Here is a 12,071-nt window from a genome sequence, read left to right as displayed (position 1 = left end):
GCCAACACACACAGGCAAAACTGATCAGGATCACTAGCCGTCAGGGAAATACAAATCAATACTACAATAGCCTTAGGATGTGGGGGAAAAGGCACCCTCATCCACTGCTGGTGGGAATGTAAAGTGGTATAGACATCCTAAACGAGCCAGCCATGTGCAAAGAGACTGTAGTAGCAGGGAAACCAAATCAAACAAACCAAACAGACATGAAGAAAAGTCCAGGACCAGATGGCTCCACCGGTGAGAACTCCCATGGAAAAGATAATTAAAATCCGTGATTCGCAAACCCTTCCAAAAGGAGATGAAGAGGAAAATCCTTCCATTTCATTCCATCAGGCCAGCCTTATCCCAACATCCAACACAAGCACATCATAAGGAAAATGGCACACACATACCCGTCACGAATGTGTCACATGCCTCAACAAAATATTACCAGACGACATCCAGAAGCACAACCAAAGCTTAGCACACTGTGCGCAGCTGACAGTTACTCCGGAAATGCAAGGGTGGCTACCCTACAAAAGCAATCATTCCCGGAACAGAATACACATGGGGGAAGCCCACAAAGTATCCCGATAGACACAGAAAACCTAGTTCACAAAAACTTCCATGACGTCTGCGATACTAAAACACAAATCATCACATCAGGAACGGAATGTACACCTCAGCCTGACAAGGCTCTTTCATGAAAAACCCACAGACCACTAATATCACAACCAATGCGAGGAACCCGAAACGGGCCTCCTAGACCAGGAAACAGACACGCGCTTTCGCTCTCCTTCCTCCCATCAACAGTCTCTGACGTCTAGAGCAGGGCGGCTGGGCCCTCAAAAAGCAAACAGACGGCAACGCGGGGCCGTTCCGGGAGGAGACCGAGTCACCTCTGCTCTCGCCCAGCTGCTCGCACCCTTGGGGACCCTTCCAGACCGTCCGCACAGCACGACCGCGACTCCATCTGCGCCTTCAGGACGCAAGAGCAACAGGCACGCGGACAGCCAAGACGCCCAGCGGGTAACCGCCACAGCCGCGCGTCACTCACCTCCAACGGTGGCCCCGGCTGCTTCCGGGTCAGAGGTCCGCGAAGGGCCGTTGCTTCCGGAAGGAGCCAAACAAGAGCAATGCGCCTGGGAAATGGCGTGGCAGCCTAGGACACGCAGCCTCTCCTGATCCCGGCCTGACCCTGGGGCCGCTGGGTCTCCCTCAGGCTCGGCCCACTATCAGGGAAGATTGACTAGCTGCAACAGAGACCCAGTGACCCCAAGCAAAAAAGGATTATTATTATTTTTTTTTCCAGCAGAGTGAACAGAGGGGGAGAGAGAGAGAGAGAGAGAGAGAGAGAGAGAGAGAGAGAGAAAGGTCTTCCTTTTGCCGTTGGTTCACCCTCCAATGGCCGCCGCGGCCGGCGTGCTGCGGCTGGCGCATCGCGCCTATCCGAAGGCAGGAGCCAGGAGCCAGGTGCTTCTCCGGGTCTCCCATGTGGGTGCAGGGCCCAAGCACTTGGGCCATCCTCCACTGCACTCCCTGGCCACAGCAGAGAGCCCCCTGGCCTGGAAGAGGGGCAACCAGGACAGAATCTGGTGCCCCGAGCGGGACTAGAACCCGGTGTGCCGGCGCTACTAGGCAGAGGATTAGCCTTTTGAGCCACAGCGCCGGCCAAAAAAGGATTATTACTTGGCACTTCTCTGAGAGGGAGAGAGGCAGGCAGGCAGAGAGAGCTCATATCTGCTGGTTCACGCCCCAAACACCTCTTATAACTGACCAAGGTTGAGAGCTAGATCTCTCATGTGGATGACAAGTATTCAGTTACTTCAGCCTTAAACGCTGCCTCCCAAGGTCTGTGTTAGCAAGAAGCTGAAGTCAGGAACTGGATCTAGGTATCAAACTCGGGCACAAACACCCACCCCTAGAAAAAACTACTGACCCCTGACCTAAAACAACCTTTCTTTATCTCATTAAAAATCAAACACATTAATGTTTAATTTTCACACTTTTCCTTCCAAAAGTCTTATATCTGCCTACAACTCTAAGGTCAATCATTGCATGACAGCCTTGCATAGAAGTGGTCCCAGTGAGATGTGGCACCCAGTGAGTGAGAACCAGACCCAAGTGGCCCACTACATGGGCTCTGCTGTGCAATTCTGAGTACAGGGCTTCACTTGTGTAGGAACTCATTTTTCTGTCTACAAAATGAAGCTAGTGATGGTACTCACTCTTTTTATTTATTTATTTATTATTTTTTATTTTTTTGACAGGCAGAGTGGACAATGAGAGAGAGAGACAGAGAGAAAGGTCTTCCTTTGCTGTTGGTTCACCCTCCAATGGCCGCCGCTGATCCGAAGGCAGGAGCCAGGTGCTTCTCCTCGTCTCCCATGGGGTGCAGGGCCCAAGCACTTGGGCCATCCTCCACTGCACTCCCTGGCCATAGCAGAGGGCTGGCCTGGAAGAGGGGCAACCGGGACAGAATCCAGCGCCCCGACCGGGACTAGAAACCAGTGTGCCGGCGCCGCAAAGCGGAGGATTAGCCTAGTGAGCCGCGGAACCGGGGTACTCACTCTTTAGGGCAGTTACTGCACCTCTGTTTAGAAAGTGCTTAGAATATTACCTGTGACACGTAGTAGCTATTGTAAATAAGGTAACACATTTTCCGCAGTGTTTTTAACTTAAGAAAGGTGAGAATCTTACACATTAGCTCAGGTAGTAGATCTCAATATATTTATAAAAGTGGGTAAAAGTATAAGTTCAAAATGAAATTTGAAAATGTCCAATTTTGTTAGTAGGTCCTCTCTGCCAATACAATGCATTAATATCTACCCTAATTTCCTTTTGATTGTAGGACATAACTATTTGGCTGCCATACCTACGATATAATTTTGTAATCAGTGGTCCTGTTACAGATAATAAACAAATTGTACCTGAATGGTTGAGTAACTCTTGATACAAAATCTAGCTACTGACAATTTCTAATCTGAAGGTATCAAATTGATATAAAAAAGTAACAATTTAGAGAATGTATGGATACAAGATTAATTTGCTTTATTAAGCCTTTTCTTTAATCTTAGGAAGGAGAACCAATACAAAAATGTTGTCCACATTTAAAGAATCCCTTTCTAAGCACCAAAGTCAGGAATTAAACCTGCATATTAGGAAATCTAATGGCTTTTTAATCATTGCAAGTTATTTTAGAGGCTAATTAGTACTCCTGATGTTTGAATAGATTTTTACCTTAATTTATGTGAAATCTTTTAATAGACTATGTTTTGTGGAGAGTGAAATCTTTGTAAGGTAGCCTCCTGTCATCTTTAAAGTATAATTTCTTGAAAACTACACTTCAGTATGGGACTCTATAAGGATCGTTAATAGCTTGTGGTTCAATGTTTTTTAAAAGTGTAATTGTTTTCATGAATATTTTCTGTTACAAATGTTTTCCTGGACAAGGTTAGATGAAGTTTTGTTACGTGCAATAGCAACAGATTGAGTCATGTATTGATGAAGTGCAAAGCTAAGCCTTCCTTATTTCATGATCTTAATTCATTCAAATTTAAAGCATTCATTTAACTAATACATTAACAATATTATAATAATACTAATAACATTGTATTAGGTACAATGAAAATGTAGATGCCAATTACTCCAGCTCAACTTTATTTGGGTTAGTTACTGAATCATACACTGAAATTTAAAAGTACAAATAAAAAAGATCTTTTTTTGGGTTGCTGAAGCTAAATTTAGACTAAGTCTTCTGATACTTTTTAATGTAGAAAACATTGCATGTCATGTTATTTTTATGAAATTTACATGCTTTAGAACACTATCGTGTTTAATTTTTCAAAAAAAGTTTCAAGAACTTCTATCTTATATTTCATTTTTCCTATAAAACAAAAAATAACAAATAAGACTTCAAGATATTTTAATTTCTGGCTATTGAAAAATTGTCATCTTTTAAAAATTTTAATTGGCAAATAAAATTTGTATACATTTTGGAAATACAACTTGACATTTTGATGTAAGTAAATATGGTGAAAAATTTTAATCAAACTCGTTAATAAGTCCATTACCTAATTATAGCTCTTCTGCGGTGAGAATGTTTAAAATCCACTCTTAGAAATGTTGAAGCACACAAGCATTATTAACCGTGGTCATGGAGCTGCACAACAGTCACCGGAACTTCTTCCTCCCGTTTGACACGTTATATCTTTTGTCAAGTCCTGTCATTTTAAATCACTTATGTATGTGTGGAACAGGTTGGCTCTTTTATGCACTATCCTACTGTTTAGTTTGTTAGAATAGAAATCAATTCTGACTGCAATTGGCATACTCAGGAAAACTAGGCAACTAGAGCAAAAATTTTAAATTTAGTATTTATTTAAAGACTTACTTGGATTGCTTTACATTTTTAGACCAAATAAAATTCAAAATTATGTTTAAAATCATTTTAAAAAGGAAAAGAAAGAAAACAAAAAAAATCATTTTAAAGTTACTGTTATTAAATTATTCCTACTTTCTATAGATTAAATATATTCTTAAACAAGTAAATTCTCTTTTGAAGTTATTCTATTTGCTTCTATCTTGTACTTATTCCAACATATTGGTCACTTTTAATTTCCCATCACTCTCTCCAAATTTGAAGTCTTTCTTATTCAGACTTTAAAAACTACAGGTGGAAAAAATATAGAGAGAATACCTTTCCATTCAATTATCTTCAATAAAAATGATCTCAAAAACAATTATTGAAAGAATTTATCCCTTTGTTAAACTACACAGAAGGCTGAAAGAATGTCCTTACATCATGCTGTTGGTATAGTCAATGGGCTGATTTAATACTGTTGGTTGCAACTTACAGTATTTTCATCCACATTAAAGTTAAAATATTGGTGGTTATTTTTGCATTCGTTCTGTGAATTAAAGTTGGAATAATGCCACTACTCCCTATAATTTAGCACACTATAGTTACTAATAGTGGAACAAAGTCTAAATTGTATTACTTTGGGATCAACCGTAGGTTCGCATGAACAATTTTCTTTTCTGTATCTTCCTTTTTTAAAGGAAAATGCAGTTTTTCCCCTGCTGCAGAAGTATCAGATTCTTGCAGCATCCATGACACTTGTAAGCATTCAGTGGTCAGACACCACTACATATCCTTCAAATGATATGGCCCAGTGAAGCCGGAAGCCTGGTATCTCAGCCATCCACCAGGACAGAGCCAGCAGGCCCCAGCTGGTGTGTTGAATCCAGAGTAAGGTGGGAAATGGAATTTGCATTTTGAAAGTAAACTCGCCTAACATTAAATCTTTGGACATACCTATTAAAGTGCATTGAGGGCTTCAGAAATTATTGGTTCAAATTTATAAAGCTCATTTCCCAAAATTACTCTAGAACAATTAAATCTTAATTTTATGAACCTTCTGTGTTTTTGAATTTACACTAGATTATATATTTTTTAAATTTTGATTAAATGTTGTTCAAGACTCTGTTTTGTCTGAATCCTTGAATATGTATGACATATGCTAAATGAAGTATATTTATAAGTCTTTTAAAAGTGCTGAGAAGGAAAATAACAGTATTAATCACCAACACCCACTGGAGTAGTGACGTTTGCCCTTCACTCTGAACTTGCCATTTTGATCTTCACATCAATGAAAAACTCTTACAAAACAAAAACTCATTCATGTTCTTGTTTTCACTTGGACTCCTGTGCTCACTGTTCGGGAACACAGAGGTTGGGACTCTTGCCCCTGTTACTGTCTTCCTGTCATCTTTTGACACCACAGTCATTAACCCATCTCGTGCAGATACTAGGACAATTTACTTAAAGGATTTCTTACAAGTTTGAGATGTCTCATGTCTCCCATTGGCCTAGTGTTACATAAACAACTGTAGAGAATATCTTCTATTTCTTAGACCTTTAGCTACCCAGGTGTGGTAGAAGTATGATGAAAACAATCCCCAGCCCCAACCAAACCTTTAACTCCATGACATTGCATATAGGTTGGACTCCGTCTTTCAGACAGCATTTTGAATAGAAAATGCCATGATAAATTTTCAAACCAAGCACTTTCCTCATGTAACACTTTGCAGTTTAGGCTGGATCTGCCTGGCATGTGGAATCATGCTTTATGGTGAGAAACCAAGAGGGATACTGTGTCTCTTTTCTAAAAGGAGAAAGAAACCCTCTTCCAGGGCTCATTAAAAAGGGTTTTAAAATTGGAGCCAATAAAACACTACTGTCAATTCCTCCAGCCTTTTCCTCTCAGCAGCATTTTAAAGAGGCATCATTTCTCTCTCCCTTTGGACATGAAGCTCTGCTGGCAACACACACGCAGACATTCTAAATGGTAACAACAAAACCAACTTCTTTGTGACTCCTGAGCAGGCACACAGACCAAGTGGAGCTGGGAGGCTGCAACCCCCCCCCCCCTTCCGATCCCCCCAGCTTCCGATTCTCAAATGGATTGCTTTTGCAGATAGGCGTCCCCAGGCAAGATTCACTCTGCCACCCTGACATCTCTTGCTTTGCTTTCCTTCAAAAGTGGAAAGCAAAGGCTTTGCCCCAATAGGAAAGTTTGCCTGAGCACCCGATGCCAGCATTTTCGGTAGCGACCCTGATAGACAAAGCTTTGTGGAGCTTAACCTCCAAAGTCAGAAGACCCCAGGCGCGAGTAAACCCAAAATAACTTGTGTGCAGGACAGAAAGACTAGTACAGCCCTCCTCTGACAGTGACGCCTCGGCGCTTCTGCTGCCCAAGGCAGGAAGAGGAGGGGTTGGCGACGACTTCCCATCACAGACTCCCTTGCTCTGGTGAGCAAGTCCACCTTGAGATGTGGAGGGAGGGCTGGCTCAGACGGGCTTGCAAAGCTGTACGTCTAATGGCCCAGCCTTCGGCCCCAGCCGCCTGCCAACTTCAGGCTGGGACTCCAGGGTTCTCGCTCGGGGGCTCTCGAGATTCAAGGCCTGTGTCCGCTCAGGGATGCTATCAGGCCAGTTCCCCGCTGACCTTTGAGGGCCTCTGAAATCAACTTTCCCACACACAGTCGGAAGTGTTTGCGCTTCTTTCCATCTTGCCAGAGCCTCCCGCACAGCCCACCCCTCTCCCCCCTCTTCCCTGCCCCCTCCCCTCCCTCCGGCCTCTCGTCCCCCCCGTTGCGCCCCCCCCCCCTCTCTTTGTTGTCTCCTACCTGCTGGCCAGGCTCTGCCTGCAGTGCTGCCTGAAGGGCATCAGGTGGTAGTTCATGGCGTCCAGTAGCAGCTTCTGGCAGACCGGGTCGGTGCGCATGAAATCCACGGACTGGACCCGCTCCACCAGCTCCGGGGCCGGGATGAGCGCGAAGCGGAGGCGCTTCATGAGGTCGGGCGCGTACTGCATGCGGGTCTCGCGGTCGTGCTCCAGCCACAGCACGGACATCTGGAAGAGCGCCAGCTCTGACTCCACGGGGGGCGGCAGCGAGTCCAGCAGGGCGCGCATCTCCTCGAAGTTGAGCAGCAGCACATCCTCCACCAGGTACTTGTTGGCCAGCTTCTTGGTCTCCTCCAGGCCGTGCAGCGCGGCGATCTTGCACACCTGCTTGTAGTTCTGCACCGAGATCTGGTCGTTGAGGAACTGCACGCAGAGCTTGGTGACCTGGGGGATGTGCAGGATCTTGCTGACCGACAGCACCTCCTCCACCGTGTCCAGGGACAGGGTCACGTTGGCCGTGTAGAGGTACTCGAGCACCAGGCGCAGCCCGATGGACGAGCAGCCTTGCAGCACCAGGTTGTTGATGGCCCGGGGGCTGGTCAGCAGCTTGTCGTCGGGGGAGGAGGAAGGAGTCCCGGGCTCCTCCTGCGGCGGCGGCGGCTGCTGCTGTGGCTGCTGCTGCTGCGGCGGCGGCTGCTGTTGGTCCTTGGGGGCCCCCAGGCCGTCCTGGCCGCCGACCCCTCCTCCCCCGAGAGGCGGGTGGCTGGAGAAGAGCGATCGGAAGTACTGCGAGCAGGAGGCCAGCACGGCCTTGTGGCAGTGGAACTGCTGGCCCTGGGCCGTCAGGGTCACGTCGCAAAACAGCTGCTTCCTCCACAGCAGGTTGAGGCCGTGCAGCAGGTTGTCGCTGTGGCTGGGGTCGAAGGTGGAGGTCCTGTCCCCCGATCTGGACATGGCGAGCTGGCTGGGCGCACCTGGCTTTAAACCCTCCTCCAACCTGGCAGACAGGGGTGGGGGATGGGAGGGAGGGGAGCGGGGTGGTGGAGGGGGTGGGGTGTGGTCGGGGTGGGGAAGGGTGTGGAGGGGAGGGGAGGGCGAAGAACAACAATCAAGGCTCAGCCTAGCTCCCACCCGGCGCGCTCAGGACCCCGACGCTTGCAGGAAGGTCTGAAGGCGCTGGATCCGTGAGCGCCACCCGAAGGGCCCTGCCTGGGGTCCGGGCGCCCGCTCTGCTCCCCCGCTACTCCTCTCGCCACCTCCTGCGCACTTTGTCCCTCACTTTCTTAAAACCACCCGGGCTCGGCTCCGGGCAGCGAGAGCGGTGGCAGCAGCGACGGCAAAGTGGCGGCTGAGGCCGAGACACCTCGTGGGCTCGTGTCCATGCCGGGCCGGTTGCAGGGAAAGGCCGCGAAGTGGGGAGCCGGGGGTTGCCCCGGGAGCGCAGAGGCGACGGACGGCGGTGGTTCCAGGTCAACTTGTGCCCGAAGCTTTGCCGCTCGCAGTTGGCCCAGTTTGGGGGAGGCCGGAAAGGGGGCCACATAAGCGTGCGGGTGGGCGACTGTCGGCTCCCCCAGAGCTGGGCACCCCTTCGATTATCCTTGCTGCCCCGACAAACTCCTGGGCTAATAGTCTGAGGGAGGAGATAAAGCCCTTTCTTCTCCCGGGAAAGTGCAGCGGAGCGCGGCGAGGAGCAGCTCGGTGGACTCGGCAGAGGCGGGAGCTGTCCTTATCAATTCTAGCTCATTTCCCTCACCCCGGCCCTGCCCGCTTCCCTGCTTCGCAAACTGTTGGTTTCCCCGTCACCACTCAGTTTTGCTAATTTTCCAGAGGCGCCTTTGAACCTGGCAGGAGAGCCCTTGCACCAGTGTGCTCCCGACCCTGGCCCCTCTCCCCGCCTCCCGCAGGTCAGGGCTCGGAAGTTCAGATGCCCGTGCCACCCCCCCACCACGTCCCCTCCCCGCAGCGCCGGGCGGCATCAGGGAAGGTGGGGGTAGAGAGTGGGGCCACAAGGGTGGGTTTCCAGCAAGAGCCGGGAGGCCGGGAGGGATTCCCGCGGACGGCTCTTCCTCCCGGGCCCCAGGCACAGTCGCTTTAACTCCAGTTAACTACCAGAAGTTCAAGTTAGAAAGCAGGTGTTGGGGGAGGGGTGGGGGTTTCCTTTTTGCGGGAGGGTGGGTGGTGGGGCGGTCCGGTGCCGGGTTCCTGCTACCCCCCCCGCCCACCCCCCCAGCCTCGTAGCCGGCAGCCGCTGCTTCCTTACGAATTCCTAGGTGCAGCCCCCAGCGACCCCCCCCCCCCAACCACCACCACCACGCGGGCACCCCCCACTCCCCCGGCCCTGGAACTACTACTCCAAAAAGTCTGAGCCGCCCGAATGTAGGTGGCGGAGGGTAGGGTGGGGGAGGCGAGGAGAAATCCGCACGCCCGGTCCTTAACCTGTAATTGCACCTTGCAGGGCTAAGCCGAAAGGGACCCTCTCTGCCCACATCCGGCCCGCAAGCCCGCCGGCCGCCAGAGCCGCCGCCGCCGCCCGGCTCCGAGGGATCCCGCCGGACCTGCCCCTTCCACTGCGGCTCACTCTGCCCTGCCTGGCGCCAGTCTTGGATCGCCCGCTTCCTATTTATACCAGACCGGGCTCCTCTCCACTCACTTTACCATCCCATTGCAGGTGGACCCTCACCTCGCTCGCGCTCCCGCCCCCGGCAGCACCCCCGCCCCCGCCCTCCAGAGCTCTGGTTTGCCTGAGACATCTCAGAGTCTCTGCCTGGAAGTGGACCCGGTCATACCTCTCTCCGGCTCTCCCCGCTTCACTGTCTCCAACCCCCCCCCCCATCTTTTCCTATTCCCCTTCCTTCTTGGGTGCCTCCCCCCACTCTGCTTATTTCTTGCAATATGAGTTGTATTCTTTATGAGCGTTTGCCACACACCTGCCCCCACCCCTCTGAACGGCTCCTTTCCCGCCCCCCCCCCACAACAACCCAAAAGACATGACAAAAATACACACAAGGCAGACACAAGGCCAGAAACTTACCTGCTCTCAACCAGCTGCAAAGTCAAGGCTCACTTGAGCTCCCCCCCAAAAAATCAATTGTCGTTCCTTTTTAAAGGTTTGCTCTCTCCTTGGGAGGGGGGGAAAGCACCTTCTGGTTCCCAACTCCAGGCAGTCACTCTTTACAATTTATTTTGTCGTACATCATTTGATCACCATGAATTAGCAACAGCAAGAAAATGTAGGAGAGGGAGAAAAGAGAGAAAGAGAGAGGGAGAGAGAGAGGAGAGAGAGAGGGAGAGAGAGAGGGAGCAGAGCTTTCTGCAAGAGAAGAAGAAGAAAAAATGTACGTGTGACAAATTATGCTACCAAGAAACAACACATCATTATCCTTGGGCCTGGGGCTCAGTGAGTCGTAACGAGAGTAATAGGAAATCCACGGTTGGGGAGAGAAACGGTCGTGCTTGGCCAGTAGAGAGAGACCATACAGGGGGATGGATGCTGGAGAGACTCGCAAAATTATGGCTCAAGGCTATTGTAAAAATTGTCGAGCGTAAATGACTGCGATTTCAAACATCTTTGGAAGAAAGAAGGGGAAAAAGCGAGCCCCCCCCTTCCTCCCTCTCCCTCTCTCTCCCTCTCTTCTCTCTCTCTATAAAGAACCGTCAAGTTTTAGTGCGCATTGCTAATTAGTCAATTTCTCTCTGCCTTCACAGGCTGGCGACTTCGCTGCTGAGCTGAAACTGCTAATTTCTGTGACCAGCTTTTTTCTTAGCTGTGATCTGGATGAATGAGTAGCTGTCTCACAGAGATGACAAAAATAAACTCTAATCCCCCCCAAAATTTCCACTACATCTTTCTCATGCATAGATTTATGATCTTCAAGCGCTCTGTGCAATATGCAAACTTTTTGTGTGTCTGTATATATGCTGCTGTTTCCAGATTTCACTACATTGGTATGCAGCTTGTCCCCCTCCATTCCCCCACCCTGCCACCCCCCAACACATATACTCCATGAAAGGCGGAAGCCATCTGATCTCCAAGTATGCCAAATGACACTTTATTGTATCTTGGTGTTTGGGGGCTGGGTCTGTCTTGGAGAACCTTGGCCCTTGCCCAGGGGGTGAGTGGCTGAGTGCACACACCTGAGGTGGGGGAAGCAGCATTGGTAGAGAGAATGGAGGCCAACCCCTGGCTGAACATTTGTTTTTCTGCACTGTCCCGGCTTTATGACCTTATTTGAAAACACATTTTCTCTCTCATTTTGTCAGGTTAAACAACTGCCTGTGAAGTTCCCTACTAGCTCTTCAACAGATAAGGGTTCCGAAGGCTGCTTTTTTTTTTTTTAATTGGAAGATTATCATCTTGTCAGATTTGTATTTCAATTAGGACACTTTGATTTGCAGGAGCTAGGCTTAAGTGCTAGGAAAGCAGGTGCAATTTCACAAAACGTAGCCTTTCAACTCTGGAGCTCTTCAGGTAGGTCAGGGCGACTACAGCCTCATGTGTATGCCCCTGGTTAGCATGCACCACGGACCCCCCTCCTGTTTCTGGATTTTAGCTGTGCCTGAGATTCATGCGCATTTTGGTAGAGGACATGTTCTCCAGACTTATCTCATGATGAATTGCACCTTTACATTTATAGCCCTGCATTTCAGTTGTCAATGGGGGCTGGAGGTGTCCCACAAAGGCAGGGGAAAAAAAAAGTAGGAAAAGGAAGGTATGCCCTTGAATAAAATGGACAGGAATGAAAGCTGGACATCATTTAAGCTGAGTTCTGTTTGCTATTAAGCCTATGAATATGGTTTATTCTAATCTCTCTGTGCTCCGATTAGTAATTAACATACACATCTGGGCACCACTGAAAGTCTGTCTTTTAGCCTCCCCCTTTGACTTGTGAGAGATGGAAA

General features: G+C 48.9%; 1 protein-coding gene across 1 annotated transcript in view; it reads right to left on the bottom strand.

The window, feature by feature from the left end:
* Positions 1 to 8,256, bottom strand: part of KLHL14 (kelch like family member 14) — a 94,460-nt gene extending 86,204 nt beyond the window's left edge. Inside the window, exon 1 of the mRNA XM_017344102.3 lies at positions 7,174 to 8,256. Within this exon, the coding sequence (XP_017199591.1) occupies positions 7,174 to 8,126 (953 nt within the window). The 5' untranslated portion in view covers positions 8,127 to 8,256. The remainder of the gene's footprint in view (positions 1 to 7,173) is intronic.
* Positions 8,257 to 12,071: the final 3,815 nt, after the last annotated feature.

Source organism: Oryctolagus cuniculus, chromosome 10 (genome assembly GCF_964237555.1).
Source record: "Oryctolagus cuniculus chromosome 10, mOryCun1.1, whole genome shotgun sequence".
NCBI classification, from domain to species: domain Eukaryota; kingdom Metazoa; phylum Chordata; class Mammalia; order Lagomorpha; family Leporidae; genus Oryctolagus; species Oryctolagus cuniculus.
The sequence above is the reverse complement of the archived record's forward strand: the minus strand, read 5'-3'. Positions and strand labels throughout refer to the sequence as shown.